The sequence below is a fragment of the Solea senegalensis genome, linkage group LG5 (genome assembly GCF_019176455.1).
Source record: "Solea senegalensis isolate Sse05_10M linkage group LG5, IFAPA_SoseM_1, whole genome shotgun sequence".
NCBI classification, from domain to species: Eukaryota; Metazoa; Chordata; class Actinopteri; order Pleuronectiformes; family Soleidae; genus Solea; species Solea senegalensis.
Window position 1 is genome coordinate 23,040,243 of NC_058025.1, and position 25,032 is coordinate 23,065,274.

The following is a 25,032-nucleotide window of genomic DNA, read 5'->3' on the forward strand; positions in this document are numbered from 1 at the left end:
TGCACAGACTTACACAGACCACATGACCTGGCCATGAAGGTCAGGGTCAAAGCTCAGCTCCCTAAAAACGAGAAAGTAACGATGATGTCTGAATAAAATCGTCCACAAGTTACAAGAATCTGCTCGAGAACTTAAATGTACTGAAGGCTTTAGGTTGTGCAGTGGATGTCAACAAATAACATTAAAAACTAATTACAGAGCCTGGATTGAAGGGGGGGAAAGATTTTATGGATTTCATATTTTCCCTGCAAAAATAGGTCACATGTGGCTCGGTTCACATGCTGGATGTTCAAAACCCAGGGGACTGTGTTCTCCCGAGTGGATTTATTTCATTTCAAATGCCGCTCGCGTACAATTTAACCTCATCAAGTAAAACGTCTCGTTAATCTCACGTGACCCCTTTTTTTTTATTTATAAATCCAGCATCGATAGCTGTAAACATGGCATTCAACCACAGCGTCGCCGCTGCACGAAGGCGCTTTATGTAAGTACGTCCTTCGAGTGGTGTTTTCATTTGAATCTACTTGCACACACACACGCGCACTCGCACACACACCAGTTCTCACAGAGTCAGCATGACAACGCTGAGCTCTCCGGGTCTTGACATCTAGTCCCAGCTGTTAATCTTCACTGACCAATCATCGCGGGGTCAGAGGACGATTGACACTCGGTGCAGATAAAAAAGAGGCGATGAATCTCCTCCCATCCATCCCTCCTCCCAGTCATGCACAGCCTCTCTCTCTCTCTCTTGCCTCCTGCTCTGCCTCACTCTTAACCACTCATTACAGTAATTGGAGGGTTTGGGGAGATACGGCAAAAAACATAAAAAAAAAAAGAGAGAGGGAAAGAGGTTTCTGGAGGTCAGAGGCCCAACCCTTTTCCAGTTTCCTGCTCTCCCACCATTTCTCATTCTATCTTTCTTCTAAATCTAGAGGCATCCATTTGCTTTGGCTTTAGAAAAAAAAAAGATTCAGGGCTCATTTGCTGCATAAAAGCTGGCTCCATTTTCAAACAAGGTATCAGGTTTCTGAGTGCTCCGTTTCTGCAACGCTCTTCACCTCCTTTCTTGCCTTCCTCTTCCTTCACTCCGTCTTTGTTTAACCACAGCTGCTGTGTCTTGTCATGGCGCTGGCTCACTGGCCTCTGTCACAGCGCGGAGGCTAAGTATATGTATAAAAGAGACGAAAACCTGGGCAAGAAGGCGGTGGTCGCGTCAGAAAATACAGGATTTAATCTGCACAACTGTTCTCCGATCCACATAAACGTCACGTATTTCCACAGACGTGGAAGAGGAGACGGAGAGTGGACAGTGAGGGGATGAGCAGACACGTGCAGCGTTTGTTTACTATGGAAGCAGAAGTGAAGCTTCTACATAAACCATGGAATTCAAAAAGCAAACACAGGTATTTGCGTTACTGTTTTCCAGGCTAAAACACAGACTTAAACGGCAGTGTTTCACCACATCTCCAAAATCCTGGAGTGGAGTGAATGCCTGCCTCAGACACATTAGTGTGGATGTCAACATTAATCCATTATTTCACACTCACTGATGGCTCGCAAAACAACGACTTTTCCCGAGAACAAGTGTGATACGCGGAGGGCTGTTCCTCGGTGTAATCGAGATTGGTTGTTTCCAATTACCCCACTGCAGTGTTTTTATAACATACGTTTTCACAGCACTGCTGCAAAATTATAGGTGCCGCTGCAATGTCATGGAGTCGCAATTACACCACTCTGCAGAGGGCTTTTAATTTGAAATGGCGCATACAGGAAGAGGAGACACGTGGCGACGCCAGGCCGAGGGCCAGAGGGACGGAGACAGAGAGAGAGAATGATGTTTTTATGACCGGCAGTCACAGAATGATGTCCCCAGTAGGAACCGCGCGGCTGAGGCAGGTAAGAGTCACGCTGACTAACATCAGCCTCATCCTTTCACATCAAGAAAAAGTGTTTTGAGTCAAACTTCTAAAATATGACCCACATAAAAGTGGAGCGAAATCAAGATACATGGCTCCACGTCGGCGACAACAATGCGAGAAACCGAGAGAAAAATGAGCCGCGCGTGCGTTTACAACACTCATTAGTGGCTCTGCGAGGGCCATACATAATGTGTGTACATAAAATGTCTCATTAGGGGCCAGATGAGATGGTGGGGGTTTGCCAGAATAACAACAGGCTACAAATCTGACATGGGGTAAGAGAAGAAGAGTCAGTTACGTGTCCGTGCACAGATTTTGCCCGATGAAGAAGAGCCTGTTTGCAGGTGACGTCTGACTGAAACCTGCAAATCTCGAGGGAGTTCAGACTCTCAGATTGGGTTTAAGGTTTACGTCCAATAGTGATTTGATAGAGCAGTTTAGTACAAATGTACTGACTGACAGACAGAGAGAGAGTGAACGGGAGAGAAGAGAGAGAGACGGGAGGGCGAGTTTGTTTTCTTTTGCAACCTCCTGTAAGCCTCATGTAATTGTTGGGCGGCAGAGGCAGTGCTGTTGTTGGAGGGATGGGTGGAGGGGAGTAGTAGATATTATCTTTTTAGTCATCTCTGCCCCACCATAACCCACCCATCTCTCTCTCTCTCTCTCTCTCACACACACACACACACACACCTCCAGCTCCAAATCCCTCAGACTGCCAGCCTAAGCAGTACACACACTCACACACACATATAAACAAAAGGGGATTAGATAGACAGACTCACAGCTACACGCACACACACGCACACTCTGTCTGTCTCTCTCTCACACACACACACACACACACAGGTATAAACACAGGCCCTCTGAGCTCGCACATTTTCTTACTCGTCTTGACTTTAATGCTCGTCTTCTGGTCTGCATACAAAGCGTCTCACACACACACAAACACACACACACACACGTGTTCATGGAGTCGGTGTGTGTGTGTCAGTGCAAAAAAAGTGTGTGTGATTGCTTTCTTTTCTCTCTGTCATTTGTCTGAAGTTACTTTCTGACCTTTTAAGGCAGTTAGTGAGTGCACTCTCACTCTTTCTATGTCTCTTCTTTTTTTCCACTATATCTCGCCGCTCTCACTGTTTTTATCCCCTCTCTCCATCCAATCCATCCCTCCCTCCCTCCCCCCGTTTCTGCAGCTTTGTTTTTCCATTTCGTCTCTCTCTCCTATCTCCTCCTCAGCAGCGTAGCAAGAATCCATCCATATAAGTCAGTTTACCCAGTGCTGGGGCTGAAAATCTCATTTCTCTCTCACCGAGTGGAGAACGCTGTCAACAGGTAAGAAAATCCCACTTCACTCCAAATGTAAATCAATTTAAGCCGAGAATCTTTCTGCACTCGAGTGTCACGCTCGAATCAATGCGATGCGAGTGAGGTCATCTCTTTTCTCCTGCGTTTGATGACCACGCTTTTATTTTTAGGTTCATTTCTGCGACGTCTTGGGGAGAAAAAAGGGAACGTGAGAGGACGCCGACTTGTCACTGCAGGCAAATTTTGAAAAATACAGAGAACGAGAGCCATTTTGGTCGCACACTTTGTTTTTTCTTCTTCTTCCCATATAAGACCATGTGTGTGCGACTGTCCCCGTTTGCCCTCTCTGGTGTTTTCTCGCTGCAACAGAGTGCAGCAGAGGTCTGGGCTGCTCCCTGCCAACACTGGCTTTGCATTATCACAGAAAACTATTGACAACCTGTCAATGGTTTGTTCCCCTGCTCTCTGTCCTGACATACCAGCACAGCAGAAGTGATGCCTATAGCATGGAGGGAAGAAAAAAAGAGGAAAAGAGAAGGAGCGGGGGGAGGGGGGGAGGGGTGATAGCGGTACAGGAAAGCAGCCTTTGAAATATCCCCACACCACACGCCATTCTCCCCGAGCGCCGCTGAAACCGGAGCTCTTTTGTTAAAAAACGCCATAAGAGCATTTTCGGGTTCACACGATGAGTCACGGCACACAACAAGAAGGGGGAGGGGACGGATAAAAGGTGAAAAGAAAGAAGAGAAAGATAAATAAGGGATGAAAGGTGGGATAGGTGAGGCAACAGGGCTCTTTCTCCACATGTTTCCCTCTCATTACGGTATTTCTATAATCCTCAGGGGAGAAAATCTAACACTTCCGCTTTGATGAATTAAAGGAGAGTCTCTCGCAGTTTGCAACAATTGGCATTGTTCAGCAAAGAAAGCTGAGCCGGGCCGCAGAGGACGGCCAAGATAAAGAGTGCAAATGCAGTGGAGTGCTGGAATTAGACGGATGAATTGTTTTAATGGGGGGGTCAACAAGGGCCTCAATAAAACTCTGAAATCCTCCTCTGACAGTTGTAATGGAATACTTGTTGTTGTTTTAAAATGATTGGTTTTGCATCAGATGTCTGACCACGGACGAGATGGAGGACTCGACTGCCTGAGATTAAACCTGCTCATCGCAGCAACGTCAAAAACGCTGGTGCACTTCACGAAACTAAGGGAACCATCGCACTTTACGTCACCAACAGTTAGCAGGTTAAAGGATTAGATCTACAGACGCACGTGAACATACTGTACAGCTCTTAAGGTACTTTGGTCACGTCAAACTCGATAAAAGCGCTCACTCACCCTGGTATCGAACGGTCTTGCGCGGCACTGGGTTCCAGTTGAGAGACGTCGCCGTCTCCCATCCGACCAGCATCAGCAAGAGCAAGACCTTGGTCCCGCCCGTGGATCCCATGGCGACCCCGGTTCGTCAGCACAGATGTGGAGTGATGGATCGATCAGCTGATCAGAGAGGACTCAAGGGAGCGGCGGCGGCGGCGGCAGCAGCGCTCCAGGCAGCCTACCAGACGGACAGGGAGGAAAAAGCAACACGTCAGCTGGAGGCGGCATTTCATTTCCTTTATCGACTTTCTTTGTTAATCAGACACAATTCTGTCCCGGCAGTATTTACAATGTGCAAATATTTCAAAAAAAGAGCCACTTAAAACAGCTGTACTGACAGATAAATCCCCGTACTTTGAAAACGTGTACTTTTAAATTGACTATGGTCGTCGCAATCGAGCGGTGGCTCGCTGTACAAGTCAACAAGGCCAGCGAGGACGTTGCTATAATCAGTGTTTGCGTCTGCCAACAAAAACAAAGCAAACATTTTAATGACTTTTGGCCTTAGGGGTTATACAGGAAAGTTTCCCCCGTCCCCTCCCTCAGACTGAGTGATAATCAGCTATCGCGACTCAAAAAGCTCAGAAATAGCTTATCGCTGCACTCTTGTCAAGCCAATTCAGCAGCAGTATATTAAACTGGGGCTGAGTTATCAAAGTTAATTGGCACTGGCAATGCATCAAACACCAATGTGTTGGGAAATGAATGTCGAGGCAAGGACAATCCAATTCCAAGTGAATTAGTTTAAACCTAATGAACATGTCAAGTGTGCATCTGCAGAGTGGCATTACAGTGCAATAACGGCACGGGATGATTGACTTGTTACTGTGCTGCAGGTGACACTGAGGCACGGGGCGACGCGACGATTTTCACATTAAAATACTGTTTACACACACACACACACTTTAAGTGTGCTTATGCATGTTTGTGAGGACCGTCTCATCATTTTGTATGAACTCTGGGTCATCAGGTGAACAGTCAAACCTCACAAGCCTATGTATATCAGTAAAAATGAACAAATGTGTTTTATTTCCTTCTCTGTTGACGTCCAACCCCCGCAGGTTTGCACATGTTTTATAACCTTGTCGTCCGACCACTGTGGAGACAATGTGGACGACTGTCCTTGACCCAGTTTGCACACACTCGCAGGGGAATTGATTTATTGACTGAAGTGTGTCCATGTACGCCGGGAAAGGACAGGTTGTGAACAGCAGCTTCCGCTATAGCTGGCGGCTAGCTGTTAGCATGTCGAGCACCAATGCCGAGTCGTCCCGCCATCCTTGTACCGTGAAATATTCAATACTCTGAGCTCGCAGGGCATAAAGACAGTCGCCTGGACTAACATTTGACATGTTTTCAGTCAGTCAAACAGAATAATTATGAATTTTTTTTTAAGGCCATGTAAGGCCTTTTGTCAATATCCAATGTGCTTGGGCTGAAATCAATACCCAACATCAATATCTATGTTTTTCCCTGCCTCTGAGTTAAGAGGTCATGTCGTCTCTTTCGTAGTGAAATTAGCACGATCTTTTTCATACTACAAATAAACATTCAAAGAATATACCTGGAGAGGGAAGTAAAGGAGATAGCAGCCTATTGTTTTAGTCATCTTGGCGATCTTGGTGTATTTGCCAATATCTGAGGATACATTTAAAAAGCCAATATGGGTCGATACCAATATTACTCTTCTGTAAACATCCTGTGTGTCTAACAGTTAAAGTACCTGATTACGTAGCAACGCTCTAAGGCTGCACAACAAAATCCTCTCCTCAGGCCGCATACTTGGTCTAAGTGCACAAACATGGAGCTTCTTATCCAAGACATTCTACTGGTTTCAACACATGTAAAGAGGTAGCGTGAAAAATTAGGAAAGAGTACTTGAGAGATAAGCAGCCCTGGCTGATAACGCCACCGGAAAGCAGATTACATACACTGTTATATAATCTCATAAGCCCTCAACAGTGTAACATAGCAACACAATATTCTACCCAATGTTTTCCCATCGACACTATTGTCAGATGAAAGCGGTTCCTTCAGCAACTCCTGGTGTGGTCTGTGAAACCCTGCGTGGAAAATGACGACACATAAATTAAACTGTCAACTCTAAATGCTGTTGGTGCCACGAGCAGAAAAAGAAGCTGTTCGCTTGCATTCAGAGATGAATCTCAGAGATAATGTGTATATTACAACCTCAGCACATGAAACCAAATATATCTGCATGGCTGTGTAACCTTAACCAGACTGAACTTCAGCCGAAATGGTTCTGGACATATTCTCATGAGTATCGAATATCCTCATAACAATCAAAATGCATACACAATCAAACTGAGCTTTCATCTCCACACCCTCTGCTAACTTCACTGTTTTAATGAATGTGCGAGCACATTTCTACAGCGCGGTTGAACAAACTTGAGATGGAACATAGGCTAACTTCAAGATTATTAAGACAGAAATGAAAGAGAATTTTTTTTTTTTTTCATTTAAAACAAGTCAGGGGCAAACAGTAAAGTCTTTAGCCTTGATTTTAAAGAACTGACAGTTGCAGCAGACCAGCAATTCTCTGGGAGTTTGCTCGAGAGATGTGGAGCATAAGTACTGAACACAGCAGAAAAACTGAGATTCTCCACGCTCAGATTTGACACTGGCAGAAACTGGATGGATCAGAAATGCATTTTGCCCCAAGTGCTTTAGGAAAAACAACAACAGTATTTTTGAAATCAATTATTTGACAGACGGAAAGCCAATGTAAAGATCTAAGAACTGCTGCTGTCTGATCAAAAACTACACGGGGACATGCGAACACATGATGACAAATGCATGGGCAAGGGTCTTCAATATTGGCTGAGGTTTTAAGGCGATACAACGCTGATTTTGCACTTGTCCAAATATGAAATTAAAGCCAAAATCAATGAGGGCTTTGTTTGTGGTTTTCCACTTAGCATTAGTTACCCTATATGTACTGTATACTGTATGTATGACAATCGAAATGATGCACTTTCTCAGAATTTGTATTTGTATGTCATCATCCTACTTTTGTCCTTATCCATAGTTGGAGCTTGCTGAAGCATGTGGGTGTTGAAAAGAAGAGGCCCCACAACGGCGCCTTGGGGAACTCCACACACCATTTTCATCCATTCAGATGTGTAATGACCCGTGGACGTAAAGTAGTCCCGTGCCAGAAAGTCCCACTCACTTTTCAAGCTGGTCTTGTATTATGTTGTGGTTAACTGCGTTTAATACAGCCCTGACATCCAATAATAATACCGCTGAAATTCTGCCACTGCCTGTGTTTAGGTGTTTATCAGTGCAGACATTAAGAAGAGCAGTTTTATTGCTGTCGTGCGGTCGTAAACCTGACTGAAAGGCATCATAACAAAAGCCGAGCGTCGGGATGTTTTACTGCTCTTGAGAAGCAGCTGTTTCAACCATTTTAAAAAGGTAAAAAAAAAAGGGAAGATTCGATATGAGCCTACAGTATATGTGGCATAACATGTCAAACTGTATTGACTTTAACGCAGAGAAAGGAAACACCTCTGTAAATGTCTCCTACTCCTTGGTCAAGGAAAAAAACAACATTTTGTCGAGTTGGAGGATTGACAGGGGAGGTAACTGAGACTTGGAAATGTGTGCGTGCTGCAGTGCCCACAATGTTATTGATAATGCTTTTAAGGTGAAAATAAGAACAGGCTGAAAGAGGTGGAAAAAAAGCCAACACGCTTCCCCATATCCCTCAGCGGCCTCCACCCCCCGATCAGATCATGGTGACGTGCTGTTAAATGAGCGTGCTTAAATGCTGGGTTTGGGTGAAATCTCTCCAAGCCTCACAGTGCCGACTACCAGCTTTATTGGATCGATGCTGGAGGCCTTGCTGGCCAACGCTTGAGTGAGCCGTGAAGAGAGTGGGATGGAGGGAGCGAGGGGTGAAAGGCTGAAAGGATGAGAAAAAAGGGAGAGGGAGTTATGAAGAAGAAAAAAGAAAATACACGTCTAGAGATGTTGCAGGCAGCTAGCAATTTCTCTTTTTTTCCTCCCTCAGCATCCACTCTTCCATCTCGGCGCTGAGAGGTAACAAAGTGTAGTGGGCATCCTGAAGGCCTGATTTAGTAGAGAGACAGTGTGTAAACACAACAAGGGAAGACGAAGAGGAGAAGGAAGGTGGAAGAGAGATAGACGGAGAAGCCTTCTGTCTGTATGAAAGGGCTTTTCTTTATTTGTTTCTTTGCACTTAACTTTACCTTTCGCACTTTCTCTTCTTAGCCGGTGCAAAGGTTGATGGTAAATAACACAAGCAAAGCGACTAAAATGTGGATCAAGATGGCAAACATGAACGCGGCCTGAACGTTGATTTGAAAATGTGAGAAAAAAGTGGAAAGTGGGTTCATCCACAGTGCTTCCCTTCATACCAAGTGCATGTAGAAAAACATTCTGCAAACCTCTGGTACGTAAACGCACCAACATTCTACCACTGTCTACAATGTGTGGTCATGTTATACGCAGAGCATGCAGTCGCTGTAAGAGACTGTACAGTCACTGAAAAAACGATTTACAATCCAGCAAAAACACACTTCAGTCAGTTTGATTCATTTATCTAATTTAATAGCATATAGCTGAGGGATTATATACAGTACCGATATATAAAATTGAGCCACTCACTGTAGAGCAATAACAATCAACTTAGAAACAGATTGGCTCGCTGCAGCATTGTTTTTCATTCGAAGCGCGGCTGAATATTTCTCTTAACTTGACACCGCTCTGCTGCTAAAATTGCACATTAGATCTTCAAGCTTCATCTGCAGGGAGCGTTATGAATGCCGGGGGAGACGGCTGGAGTCAGAGTGTGATGTATTCTTCTTGTATTTTTCTTTCCTCTTTTCTTTCCATCAAAGCGACTCTTATGGTTTCTCAGTTAGTGTCGTTAAAAAAGTGAGGTTCAGCCGCTCCCCCTCTGTCGCTCACCACGGCCTCCTTAAGGTCCCGCGGTGTCACGGAACTCTGCGGGTGGTATCAAATCATCTTTTAGCTGCTGCTGTTGTTGTTGAGCCTGGTTTAGCTAATGAGCGGCGACACAGCAGCCAGTCAGCACTCCACAATGGAGAGCTCAATAAAACACACGCAGAAGTAGGTCACATGCTGTGATTAGGTTGCTGAGTGGTTTGTTTTGGCTGCTCCTGTCGATTTGTGTCATTTCATGTGCTCCCGTGTCTTTGAAGCCGCCTGTATGTTAACGTGACATAAAGTTGGACTAAAGCCGAGTGGAGCGGTTTGGTTTGGTACCGTACGGATTTTCTGCGTTTCCATTAGGAACAGGACCAAAAATAATTGGCCCCAACGGGTCCATTTTTGGCGCCCTTCCCTTGGGGTACCAGGGTGAAATGGTATGGTACAGTCTGGCTGATTGGGCGACAGAAAGACATCACTCCCTCGCGACCGGTGTTTCTTCAACACCCTCAGTCTGTTCTCATCAATGCACTAGTATGATGTCACACTTCCAGGTAAAGGTACTACACGAGCCTGACCCAGGGATTTAAACCATAAAGGGCATTTTTGATAGCACTTATAATTATAAAATAATTCAATATTTTTAGTGACAGGAGAAGGGACTAATTAAGACCTATAAACTGGCAGACAATCGCCCCCTATGTAGTGTATGGAGGTCCACATTCAATATATTCCACTTTAAAACACTTTGAGCATGTCTGAGGGTAAGATGAGTCCCTGTAGTCGAAAGCAACGTCATTTAAACGCCCATCTGTCCTCTTTGCTTCACTGCTGCGTCTCTCGCTCACTGTGTTTTTCACTGTCCTCTTCTTGCCCTTCATTTTCTGCACCTCTCCTTTCCTGGCAGCCCCTTCCATCCCATCCTCCTATATTACTACCCGGACACACACTATTATTACACACACACACACACACACGAACACGCTGACCTCTGCTGATTGCTAGTCCTTGCAGGCATTGTTTGACTTTTAACCCCCGACCTCTGACCCTTTTTGTCAGTTTAAGAGAGAGAGAGGGTGTGTCTCCCACAGACGATCACACTGTGAGATACTTGATGTCCATTAACCCGTGAGTGCCCTCCACTGACTACACACGCATGTGTATGAACGGATGGACTACAGGACAGCCCCCCCGCCCTTCACCTCTCGCCTCCCTGCAAAACAAACACAGAAGCTACTGCCTGCTCTCCTCCTTCCTTCCTTCCTTCCTTCCTGCTCGCCTGCACCCCCTTACCCTCCCCAATCCGTCCACCTTTTATTGCTCCACTAGCATTTGAATAACACACACAAGTGCAATCTGGCTCGCACACAAAAGCCAAAGCTGGATCAAACGATTTCATACCTCGTGGACAGAGGGAGGACAGCATATCTAGGACTTAAATAGCCCCTTTCGCTCCCTTTGAAATCAGCATAGTGAGAAAAAAAAAAAACAGCTCCCGTGTCGTATTCAATGCATATGTTGGCATTTGTGAAGCGGCTGATAGCTGACTCTCATGACTGAATAATAGTCTTTTCAGGGTAGAGAAGTCTCTGAAATGGCATTATAAGTTTCAGTCGGACACTGAAACCAAGACCAGGGACGACTCAGAGCTGAATTGTATATGCATTGAAGGTAAAATGAGGCTATTAGTCGAGGAAAAACAGAAATAAAAAAATGAAAATCAGAGAGCTTGTTTTAGTTGTTGGAAAAACACTCAAACCGATGAATCCATCCATCTTCTACCGCTTTATCCTCCACATGAGGGTCGTGCACCCTGGACAAATCGCCAGTAACATATAGAGACAACCATTCACTCTCAATTTAGAGTGTCCAATTTACCTATTTCCATATTGCATGTTTTTGGGTTGTGGGAGGAAGCTGGAGAACCGGGTTGAGTCTGCATGTTCTCCGCTGATAAATAATTGATTACATGAATAATCGCTGTAGCCCTAGTTTAAAGTGAGAAAATATCAGAGTAAGGCGTGCTGCCTTACTCTGATATTTTCTCACTTTAAACTACACTTAGAGGATGATCAGGTATTCTCTTCCTGGGATCTGGGAGGGGGGTCTCTGTGGCTCCTAAAACCAAAACAGTTTGATTGGTGTCACAGTTCAAGATTTTTAAAACTTTCTTTAAGAAAAAGAAGTGTTTTTTTTCCCCTAGATTTATTATCAGATGCTTCTTTCTGACCCAAGTTCACCCACTTTCATAAATCTGTCCTGAAGGGAACGGAATGTTGTAGGTGGGAGTTGTTTCCTATGATAATTTCACCACTTTAAGAGTCTTTTTACAGCTGAAACATTTTGATTAGAGATCAGCCAGGGGTTCCTCAAAAGCCATTTTAGGCATTTGAATCCGTGCTCACACACTGCAGGTCACTCGGTATCAAGGCTTCAGCTCATAACGGCTGGAATATAAATGTAAGAACACACAATCATCTCTCTCCAGCCGTGGCCGCGCATCAAAGACAACATTTAAAGGGTTAGGGTTCAAGTCCAGAGCAAAACGACTATGAGGCCGGAGTGAAAAAAATATCATGTTACAGCTCGCGCTGCAAAATTGATGACTTCTGGGATGTGAAGTGAGGAAAGTCAACGTGGACTCCAGCTTTTTGTGTGTGTGTGTGTGTGTGTGTGTGTGCATTATTCCACAATGCACACACACAGCTCCACATCTCGCTGAGGCTTTGTTTCTGACTTTTAAACACGGCACACGGCTAAACTCTGCCGACTGCATCGTAGAATATTCTATGGACTTCAGTGTGGTATTGAATAATACCACATATACTGGCATTGAAGGCCAGTATATACATTAAACTGGCCTTCAGTGAAGTGGAATCTGAAGTAGAATCGTAAAGATGTTGCAGATGTCCACTAAAAAACATCCATGTTGCATTGTTCACAGAAGCGCGTGAAATACTGCGATTATTACCTGCGCCGCCAATTCATTTTCATGCACCTGAGCACACAATGTTCCTTTATTTGCATACAATTAACGAGTCGCTAACCAGCGGCCCTGCCATGGAGCAATTCCAACGCTTCCAGTTAATGTCATTGACTTTCCTTTCACACGGTGATTGGAATTCACTACTCATCATAATTAGCTCAGACTGAAGCAGAACCGAGCACAGCACATGACTTACAACAACCGCACTGGCAAATTGATGAAAATGTCAAAAAAGAAAAGAAAAAAGAAATATCCCATGGGGTTTGGCAGTGTTATATCTGAGCCTTCGTCCCTGCGGTGACCCACTCTTTCATGTCCCTCCTCTGAGGTATTCTGCAGGCTGTCATATCTCCATTTTCTCTTCCTTTCATCCCAATTGTAGCTCCTGCTCTCCGCCCCTCCACCCAACCAATGCCGGTCCATGCTGGATGCCCAGGCGTGGTCGGCTCCTAATTCTTTGATCGATGCTCTGATCTCTCCCGACAGTGCCGCGGGCTCCAGCTGATTACAGATGAAATGAGACCTGATTTGGACGGTGACGGCGAGTCAAACACCTGCTCAGACCCGAGGAAGCGATAAAAGAGAAGGCGTGAGCGAGATGAAACCAGAGAGACTGATGTCCAGTTAATCAGACGATCTGCTCAACTGTGCTGTGCTGTTTGCAGAGGTGGACACAAGCCTCATGGAAGAGAAGCACATTCAGATTTGTGGAGTGGATGTTGGACAGAGATAACAGTTTCTCCACTAGTCTGAACTGGAAACAACATCAGACGCCTGATTGGACTATTATGATGTTTTGATGTCGCTACAAAACTTCACAATCAGATATTAAAGGTCCATTTAGGAGGGTTTTCATGATTCTTGGTTTTCATAGCCTTACAATAAGCCTGTAATAAGTACGTCAGGTAAGGGCTTTGCATTAAGGAGGCCACCATCTTGCACTGCCATGTTTATACAGCAGACTAAACAGATAAACTAACCTTTGAAGAGTATGTTTAGTGCATTAAAAACATCCTTTCTGGTACATGAAGACCATCATAGCTCACGTTTGGTAAAAACAATACCCTTTTATTTCCAGGGTGCATAGGCGGCAGATAGGGGGGCCGGGATCCCACCTCGGCCTGGGCTTCCGCGTGTTAAGACTCCTTGGTCCGTGTTTCAAGACTGGTCAGGTGGGTTGCCGACACTGCCGCAGACTCCTAGCACCTGATTTACGTGGGCCGCTCCCCGCCCTGGCGATGCGACGCGGTTGGGGCGCACTAAGGACTGACAGTCACGTCGGGGGCAGAGAGACCCCGTCCCAGGGTCCACCGACTAGCCCCTGGTGAGGGGGCTGGCGGGAGGGAGACGACCCAGCGAGTACACATCTGTTCGCGGCCCCGGGAAGCGGCGAGCAAGTTGACGCCGGAATACCAGGGGGTGGTAAGAAAGTCAGCCACCAAAATGTTCGTTCTTATCCAGTCTTGTTACTATCGTCAGAACCAAGTTACAGAACCGGTGCCCTATTGGTACCACGTTTCGGTACCCAACCATAACTGAGATAATACAGCCCACCACTAAATCTGATGAAGATGTGTACTGATGCACTGAATCCTCTCTCTGTATATTTTAAAAATGGCACATGTTGTGTTTCCCCCCCTTTGCCATGACTGTTGTTGCCCAGAAGTGATGACTCTGTGAACCAGAAGAATCAGGGGACTGCAGTGTGTCAGGCTGCACACTTTACATGCCTGACCACGAGATATACTCACAGAAGGCAGCCAAAAGGTGAAATGGCATAGCTAAGTTCATTTGGTGCTATCAAAATGCAAATAACTGTCATGCACCAAACTGCACTGCAACACCTGGAGCAACACAATGGTTTTGTAGTTATTATTCTCTGCGTCTTTAAATGGCTCGTAGACGGTCGATAAAGAGTTTCAGACTCAGAAGCTACAGATTTCTCTTCATCCTTTAATCTGATTGAGTATGTTGGTTTGTCAATACTTGACATTTAAGAAATGCACCTAATGCAGAGTCAACAATAACCAGGTTACTTACTGTACGCGCAGACACACTGTCTGTGTGTTTTCTCTCTCTCTCTCTCTCAGCCTCTCCATCCATAGTTCTCCCTGTTTCTCTATGCTCTTCAGGCCATTGCAGAGAGGAATCGTAAAAGCCCACATGTACTCTGCCCTGCCCTGGATGCAGACCAGAGGGGGATGCTGGGATTGCACTCTGACATGTCATCGATGCACCTGCACTGTATACATGTACCTGTGTGGGTGTGTGCGCTCGCACATAATAACCATGTAGTCCTGGGTCGATCGGCCTCGCTGAAGGCAATACTGACTCCTGTGCTTAAAAACACACACAAATCCATTCCCACTCTTACTCGTTGTACATTATGCACTTAATGGGAATAGATGCTACAGTACACGTGTTCATGGATTATAACAATGTGAGTTGTCATGATTCTTAACTTCAGGGTTTATTTCTGCTCAGCTTCAGCTGTTTGGAATGTACTATCTATTATTATTATTCTTCTTCTTCTTATTATTACTATTATTATTATTGTATTATCTCAGTTAAAAGAGTACATTCCGTAAGTATCATGATGCAAGTATATGGTGCACAGTAGCTATGATACCCATTTTTTCTAAACATTTAATAAATAGATGTATAAGGAAAGTAGAAACTGGAAAAGTAATTGACTGTTTTACGACAGGTCAGTGAATGCACCACACAGGCCATTAAAGCCGTCCACGTGGAAGTTTACTCTTTTCCTGCAAGACTCGAAATAAACCACGACGGTTGGATGATGTCACTAGTTATCCACTGTTATATTTAACAAGAGTTTATAAAGGATGGTTGAGTCTGAAATTTTATGACGCTATTATACTTTTGTTATTGAGGAGGAGCGACTTTGTCACTGTCATTTTTTTAACAGTCCAACACATAACATGTCTACTTGTAATGAAGTTGACTGTAAAAATAGAACCAGCAATGGTGTCAAGTTCTTCAGAATCATATTACGTCATATCATATTATCATTTATCAGCACAGAAATGTGTGTGCCAACGCACATATGCATATGAAAGCTATGCTGCCTAATGTTATGTTTTGGTCTTGGACGTAGCTAGCTTGTAGTTAGCTGTCGGCCGGCTAGTGTGTTGACAAGTAAACATGGTGTGCTAAAAGTGAATGTCTGGCTAATCTGCCCAATCTTTTATGGAAGCTGGGTCAGGCAGACTATTGCCTATCAGCTAGTGCTAATTTATTTAGGTATTGTTCACAGTCCTTCATCGGCAACAAAAGATCATATTCAGAATTATTCGGTGGAGGACCGTGGACATACATGCTATTCGCTTATCTGTTGAGACGTTTTCTGACCGCATTCTCGCTAGGCTTGGAATGTTGCACTCCATAGACCCTTTACAATGAAAGGGTCTATGGAGTGCGCCAACAGCTAGCTTGACCAGCATGTCGGGTTTTGGGTTTCGGTAAATATTCTCTCGGGCTCAGGCGGCAGCTAATCACTGCGTGTATGAGCAGTCATTAACAGTTCACAGGCCTGGGAAAATAATCAGTGACCAAACAGTGGCTCCCGGGTCTAACAGTTCAGAATAAACAACTGCTCAGCAATTGAAATCACAACGACCTTAATTTTACACACAAAACAGTGCAAACACAAACATGAGAGGACGGTTTGATTACATGTGACATGCAAACACACACACACACACAGATGCACACACTGTCCTTCACTCATACACAGTTCTACTGTAACCTGCTCCTCACACACCAGAGCCCTAATCAAATGCACTTCTTCTGCCTGTCAGCCAGAATCAGACGGACAACAAAACAAAACAAAATCGCAGACAAACTTTCTCTGTAGCATTTCAGAGCTCATTAAAAGGTATTCAGCGCTGTATGTTTTTGTGCCGTAATCAGCTCAGAATAATAATAATAAAAAAAAACAAAAAACAGCAGCGTTGATGCCTGCAGGCTCCCGGCGCACCGCCTCACTTTAGAACAACAACCGCTGGGTGTATGAATGCAAAACAATATGACACACACACACACACACACACACGCCCACATGCACACATTATCTCCCTCTCACTTTCATTTCTCTCTCCTGCTGCCAGTCGCTGAATCCTTCACAGCGTATACGGTGGCTTGGGGAGGCCGCCTACTATGCTCCTAGGAGGGCTAATTGTCCAGTAGCACTCCTTCGCTTTGCCTCCCACTCTCTGTGCGCTTCTCCCTCTCTCCTCTCCCCGTTCTTTTGGAACGGGTTCAGGAGTTCACACTGAGCCAAGAGCTCCGGATCCCAGTGAGGTGCCACGGGGCAGAAAGGTTACACCTAGCTGGACTCCGATGCAAACAGCCCACACACCTCAATGGCAGGAAGGTGGGTAGGGAGGGAGATAGAGAGAGGGGGAGGGCGGGAGAGAAGGAGTGAAGGAGGGGCAGGGCACACTGACAGAGAGATGAAAAGAACGTCAGAAGCAACAGAGGAAAAACAGGACTGAAAGGAAAAAGACATGGCTGACTGTAGTGTAAATGCTGAGGGTCAGAATAACTTTGTGCACTGACGCTTTCATGCCAACCCTTTTTATACAGGGACATAAAATACTGACGTTATTATATATATTTGTCTATTTTTTACACCCGTGTGCGTAATATACTGTCCGAACATGTACGACCACAATCGCTACCACTGAATGGTCCAAAAACAGGACAGAAAAAAGGCTAATTCTCAGCCTTCCTGCTTCGCCTCGACCTGTTTTCAGTCCATTTAACTCCCTCCAATACCTTCGCACCCTCAGAGGCCTTTAGCATATAGATGGATCTGCATTCTGAGTGTTTCTCTCATTAAGAGTTGCCTGCTCATCAGATGACGCGATTCTCGGGCTCTGCTCTGGGATTTGTGTTCGAATCGTGACCTGAACTGTGTTCTTGATTTTTACTGTAACCTGTAAGCATGCACCATCACTCCTGGATCTCAATGGATATTTCTGGAGTGCATGCATTCTTAAAAATCTGATAATAATAATAAATAAAATGACTTTTAGCTTTGGAGGGTCCAGTCTGTAAGAACTGCTCTGTTAGTCCTCGCTTTACCAAGCATGTCCAGGAACTACGGTGGCCTTTGCATACCAGAAAAGACGTTGTTTTTCTGTTTGCATAATAAGCTTCTGCTTCAAAATGCAGATGCTTTTGTTTTCTTTACAAGCGTGAACTATGACTGCCTTCGTGGAGCAGAAAAGACTGGATTCAGGCACTAAACCTTCAAACCACAGAACAAACGCTCTGGTTAGTTCATCTGTTCAGGCTGCTGTCAAAACATGGCGACCTTCACAAAGCAAGGCCCTTGCTGTGAGTACATGTAAAACTCTTATTCTAAGGCTACAACAGTTATTATACACTTTGACAAAAGTACTTATATTCAGTACATTCAACTTCTGGCAATTAAAGACGTAATATGTCACAGTTCATCATCATCATCATTATTATTATTATTATTATTGTTATTGTGTGTATTTGACAACTTGCATGATTTCTCGCTGCTTTCCAGTGTCAAACTTGAGCTTTTGTTTTGACTTTGAGAGTTTTGTTATTAAAATGTATCCTGTAAATGTCACTCATTCTATTTTATTCCTTCATTTTCCCGTCGTTTCTTTCTTGGAAGCTTTAAACTAAGTTGAGGAGACGTTTTGCATAAGCTGAGTAAACCTGTTTGTCAAACGCAGCACTAGCTCTTCTGATGACTTACACCAGGAACAATGACTCATCTCTTTCAGAATGTACGCGCTGTAATATTAGCGTGTGGCTAATGAGAAAATCGACTCCCGTCCATCTCTCTGAATACCACTATCGTTCTTTTCCCTTCTTCTTCATAAGCCGGTAAAAGGCCCCGAGGTCCATGCTGAAGGAAACAGCAGCGAGAGGCACAAACAACGAAGGTGCCCTTGAGCATGGCACTTAACCCAGCACCATTCCACATGCTCAGTGACTGAGAGAAGTCAGGAGGCAGTGAAAGAGTGAAGCTCCCAGTACTGGGCAGTTCCCAGTGGCCAAATATAGCAGACTGTGGTTTGACAGGGCAGAACCCGGGAAGGAATGTGCATTACTGTAACAAATCCAACGCAGGACATCTCTGACAAAGCGTGTGCACACTCAGCAGAAGCACAAATCTTCCCCCGAATGCATAAATGTACATAAAAAGAAATCTGCTAACGACAGCTAGAGGATCAGTTAGCAAACTCAACACAGTCATCAGCTAAAAATGCACCCGGCAGACTTACAGCAGACTGATATTTGTTGAAGGGAGAGGTGAAAGATGAGAGGAGAGAGGACAGCGCTCTAATCCAGGGTCTATTAGATCCTGATTGGGCCCATTAGGTTGGAAAGGTGATATGCAAACCGTCGGCACAGCTCTACATTAACCACTGCCTGCTCTCTATTTTGTTGAACACATGGGCTGATCGATAGCAATGAGGAGGAATGGAGGGAGGGAGAGGAGGTGGAGGAGAGAAAAGAGGTCCAGTTTTACGGGAAGATAAGCAAGGATCGATAGAGAGTCAAGGGGCTGCTGCCGCCTGGAGAGAGAGGATGGAGGAATGCGAACACATAAGTCCACCTCATCAAACCTGATGGTGGGGAACCTGTGTGGGTGAGCACAAGAGGATGTGACAGGGCCAGAGTGCGTACGTCTGTGTCATACAAAAAGAAAGTTCTCAAACACAAATAAAGAAAAAAATGTCCACAAAATCCAGCAGCAAAGAAATAAAAAGCAGGATACGCAGGTTCACAAACAGAGGAGATAACTCCCGTCACTATAACGGCTCATTAAGTTCAGCATCATTTCCAATTCCACCACAGCAAAAGAATCATCCGTCATCTTCTGGGTGATAAATATCACATCAGCCGATATCAGTAATGATCATATGGATTATAAAGTGCCTTCTGGCCAGAGGTTACAAACCTAATCACACTCAAAGTGTTATATCTCAAAGTGTGTTTGCACAATGCATGGACATCACATCAATACATATTGAGCTTTTGTTATATTGCTATTAAATGCAATTAAATCCCTGCTTAATTACTTTGTTGTTTAATTGCTGCTATTGAATTTTCACCACACTGACTTTCACTATAAAAGCACACAGAGAGCGACAATTATATTCATGAATCTTATTATTTCATTAAGACGTTACTGTTTCCTAAAAGTTTATTTGATCCGGGATATATTTGTGTTTAGTTTGTAGTTTAGAATCATAAATTCACTGCAGTACGAACACACATACGAGTGCGACACATTCATCTCTGAATACCTGAAGCATGTCAAACTTGCTTTATGTGCACAGCCTCCACATCCATCTTTCTTCCACCCTCCCTCCATCCCTCTCCTCTCTCTGTCATATCACACTCCCCTGATCCCACTCCCCACCCTCTGAACTCTCGCGGTCTGTGATGGCACCCAGTCAAACAAAAAGCTATTTATGATCGGCAACCAATATCCTCACAGAGATAAAGGCTCACACACCAGAGAGACACAGATAGGAAGTGTGAGAGATAGTGAGAGGTAGAGAGAGGGGGGAGGTGGGGGGCGCGAGAGATCCAGAATTATTAGGGAGAACAATGGATGAGTGCATCAAGAAAAGAAAAACACGGATCAAGGAATACAAAAATGTTGTAGTCGTGATGGTTCAGGTGAGGTCAATGAATTATGTCTATGAGTGTCCTCACTAAGCATGACGTACAAGAATGTGTGTGAGTTCTTGTATGGGTATCTTTGTGAGGACCAAAAACCATATAATCCATAGGAGGACATTTTGGCTGGTCCTCACATTCTGTCAGCCCTATTTATGGGTTAACGTAGTTCTAGGTCTGGTTAAAGTTAGTGTAAGGCATTTAGTTGTGATGTGTTCAGGGGCGAGGGAATGAGCGTTCTTGTATGGGTATCTTTGTGAGGACCAAAAACCATATAATCCATAGGGAGGACATTTTGGCTGGTCCTCACATTCTGGCAGCCCTATTTATGGGTTAACGTAGTTCTAGGTCTGGTTAAAGTTAGTGTAAGGCATTTAGTTGTGATGTGTTCAGGGGCGAAGGAGTGAGCGTTCTTGTATGGGTATCTTTGTGAGGACCAAAAACCATATCATCCATAGGAAGGAAAAAACGTATAAACCAATGGTCAAACTGGTGGCACGAGGGCCATGTGTGGCCCCCCAGTTGATTACATGTGGCCCACCACTGACTATCATGTTATGATAAAATCCTTGTCCTTTAACCACAGCGACACAGCTGCCAGCAAGGTGATACAATAGACAGAAAATAATACTAAATATGTTTGCTAGAAATCACATTATTAAATGTATTAAATAAATATTACATTACATATATATAGATATATATCTATATATATATATACATACACACATATATATAAGCTTAATTACAGTTGTCCATGTTATTATTAGCTTTTTAATGATTTAATTAGACACCATTTTATATCAAAACAAGCACTTTTACTTTGAAATTCAGTCTAATATCATCACGAGTTTTGTTATTACGACATCATGACGGAATATCGGGTTATAATTTTATAAATTTTCTCTAGACCGGCCCCCTCTTGCCCAGACAATATGCTCATTTTGACCCAGGCCATTTGAGTTTGCCACCCCTGGTATAAACCACAGGGAATGTGAGGACATGTTGGCAGGTCAAGGGTTAGAATTAGGTTTAGGTTAAGGGTCTAGGGAGTGCATTATGTCTCTGTGTGTCCCTGTCCCTGTATCCTGTAGGCGAGAGTTGGGAAACATGACGTCTTTTCTTCTTTTTTTTCCAGAGGTAATTTAGTGAAGTCTGTGGGAGCTTCCACCCTCTCGATCAAACAGACACTGATTGTAAATGAGAAAGCCCTTCATCATACACTTCAAAGAAGAGACGGCCACCTCTGCACTGAAGCACACACCTGTCTTATTGTCTCCTCTGGATAGACGAGGCCAGACATTTGCACCCTCTTTGGATGTTTTTAATCAAACTAACGCCATGAAAGTGTAAATGAAGACCTTGAATTGTGGTCACAAATCACCAAACCCTGTTTTCAGACAAATTTAAGACGGAAATTCCTGGCATGGTCATTTCTCTTTCTCTATTGTGCGTCAACATCACACTTTAACTCACGGTGGAAATGATGAACACCACACACACACACACACACTTGTTTTTCTGCTCTTACTTTACGCCAGAATCATTTCTTTCCGAGGAGAACTCGAAAATATCTGTAATTTTCACATTCTTTTTTCTTGACAACTGCAACCCTCTCCTCCCCCGTTAAAAGGTTTTCCTTTTACGCCTCAGACTGACTTTCTTTTGTGAGTTTTTGCACCTTTTTCATAAGCCTCCCCAGATCGGTTTCTTTCTTTCTTCCCCTCTGTGAACCAACAGAGGAGAAGATGCTGTTTTTCTTCTCCACCCCTCTGTTCTGTTTTCACTTTCTTACTTGTTTTTCTTCTCCTCCCTCGTGCGTCTGTGGGCCGTCTTCTTAATCTCCTCTTCAGTCTGTTTATGCTTCTGTTTTCTTTGTGGACGTTGAGTAGAGACACGGAACTCACATGAAGGTCACATTGGGCTAAAAAAGAGAAGAAGAAGAAGAAGAGAGGGGTGATGAGTTCCAGGTATTACTCACATTATGGGGACCAAAATCTGTTAACACAGTCACATGATAAGGACAAAAATCAAGTCCCCATAACGCACCATTGTTCCACTTGAATGTAAAGACATGTTGTATGGTTAGGATGACGTTAGTCAGTAGTAGTTATGGTTAAGGTTAGAGTAAAGAAATGAATACAAGTCAATGTAATGTCCTCAGAAGTCATGAAAACCAGAGTGTGTGTATGCATATGTGTGTGAATGTACTTCCATAAGAGATTAGCTGCATTAATCATTTTAATGTCCTCCAGACAGGACCCACACACACACACACACACACACACACACACACACACACATTCAGACTAACTTACATATTCTACAGATGAAAATCAACACACACATACTTGTCTTTATGTCTTAGTGAGGACACAGCATTCCCTAGACCCTTATCTTAACCTCAACCATCAAAACTAAGTGCCTAATCTTAAACCTTAACTTAACCCTAACCTAGACCCAATTCAAACACTACCCCTTAAACCAGGTCTTAACCCTGAAAAAGCCATTTAAAGTTGTTGGGGCCAGACAAAATGTCCCCACAAAGATATGTTTCAGGTTTTTTGGACAGAGCGGGGTCACTGTATTGGACAGTTAGCCAGTCCATCACAGGGACACATAGAGACTAGGGTTGGGTAACGAAAGCCGGCACTTTTTGTACTTGGGACCGATTTGCGTCGGTACTACAGAGTACTGGTTTACTTTTAATGAATCGGTGCCAAATTGCGGTACTTGAAATGTCTGGGAGAATGTGAGTTAAATCTTCTTAACAAAAACCTGTAACTTAGAAGTGTAGACTTCTCAGTTATTTTCAACTGAAAAACATTTTAAGAGTACCGAAATAAGGTACCGTTTGGTAATGGTACCGAATTCCAGATACCGATACCGGTACTGTATCGTTCCAATTATGAACGGTACCCAACCCTAATAGAAACAATGTAATAATAATAAATGATTATCTCATCTCATCTGCGTTGTCGCCACATGACAGCGTGTTGTGTAGCATAGCATGGGGTGAACTTGGCTCGAGTTCACTGTTAATCTCCAAGTGGAGTCGAGAAATCCTTCACAATAAGAGCCAAAACGGTGAGCGCTGTGATAAAGTGTTTTTTTTTTCTAATGTGGAGAATGAACAACGAACAAAATGCAAACCCTAGTGTGACGTCACGGATTCAACCACAACACATCACATGAGTATCATTTGAACGAGAGGCTGCTGTTTTAACCATTTTAATTCTGCTCTAAATCTTAATCTGGTGTCTCACTCATGTAATATTAGACCCTCAAGTAGGTCAACGATTATTTTGCTCTATTAAGAAATGCAGATGTTCTGATCTTAAACAATTTTTTGGAACATGTTACAACTCCTCTTTTCTGTGTATTATTCTTTGTACTTAACTCCCCTCTGGCATTTTGTTCTCAAGGTTGTTTAATAATTTGAAGTGTTGCCGAAGATGAAACAACAAAGCTCTTTCACTGTGCAAGCAAACCAATTAGCTGCTGTCTCACAACCGTCTGAGGAAAACAGGACCTTTATTATTCATCATTTATGCATTTCAAACATCTAATGCATATACGAGACAAGAGGAAACACTGTATTTCATGTTCGCAGGGAGACGTAAGGACCTTCCCTGTATGATCGGATTCTTTTTCAAGGTCATGGCATGTTATGACATCGAGCATGGCTCTTGTGGTCAACGGTACTGCACTTTACGCGTCGTCTCCTTCTACTTCTGGGTCAAAGACTGAGGAGGAAATGTTGGTGCACGCCAAGTCCGACTCCAGTCCGACTAAGCGTTTACAAGCAGGAGTAATCGGACTATGAATCGCATTATTTGGGTACGTTAGTCAGACTAAGACTAGCTCTATTTTAGTCTGACTATTGTTTTTAGGAACCACATTTTCCTGATGTGGATATCACAACCTTGAGTATTTATTTGTTCAAACAACTAGTTGAAAAACAAGATGCTCCACTCTGTAACAAAGGGAGAATAAAACATGACTGAGTTACTGTTTTTTCATCTTAATATAAATCCATACAGCTGACATGATTACTGCAGCGTGGACGACACACTGCAGCCGCCTCTCATGTTCTGGTCACATGACGTCAGCCTGTGTTTAGTGAGGCATTTACGCGATAGCTGCGGTTGACTGATCGTATCGGATTTTTCCTTTTTTTCCAAACCAGTGGTTTTTGAACAATAATCTGACTGACACTGATACCGAGCATTGGATCAACTCATCCTCGCAAAACGTGTCAATATTGAACCTATTTATCTGTAAAATTGTGCACATGAAACACACTCAGAGCCTCACACATCAACAGCACACGCACACACACACTCACATTGACTGGATCCCACTGTCCGACATCGCCAAATCCCAGCCAGTGTGTGTGTGTCCGCGTTCAAGTGTGTGTCCATAGGCAGCGATTCATGTCAGCATCAGTGGCTCGCTAATAACACTGAGCATGCTGAAGGCCAAGTGGCTACTGTCAGTAATGTATGGTGCCACCAGTGTTACACACAGGCTGCATACAAATGCAACAAAAAAAACACCCCAAACCTCTGACACCATCATAGTTCATTCACTGTCGTCAATAAACTAGACAGTGGAAACTCAGTTACACTCTGTGCACACAGGGCTGCACTGTATTGACTGGAAAAGCTGTGACTTTCATTAGACTCTATTGACTGAACACAAACAAAAAACACACGTAAGAGTGCGCGAACACCCTCCGACGTCCTTTAGTGGCAAAGGACTGAAAGTGAGGTGCTTTCCAAACAACTCAACACGGTTTTAAACA

The 25,032-nt window shown here is 44.0% G+C and overlaps 1 protein-coding gene across 1 annotated transcript in view; it reads right to left on the bottom strand.

Annotated features, from left to right (window-relative positions):
- sema4c (sema domain, immunoglobulin domain (Ig), transmembrane domain (TM) and short cytoplasmic domain, (semaphorin) 4C) overlaps positions 1–25,032 on the bottom strand; it is an 87,600-nt gene that overhangs the window by 36,756 nt on the left and 25,812 nt on the right. Inside the window, exons 2-3 of the mRNA XM_044025713.1 lie at positions 22,021–22,149; positions 4,562–4,778 (exon numbers count right to left, since the gene is read on the bottom strand). Coding sequence (XP_043881648.1) covers positions 4,562–4,673 — 112 coding nt within the window. The 5' untranslated portion in view covers positions 4,674–4,778; positions 22,021–22,149. The remainder of the gene's footprint in view (positions 1–4,561; positions 4,779–22,020; positions 22,150–25,032) is intronic.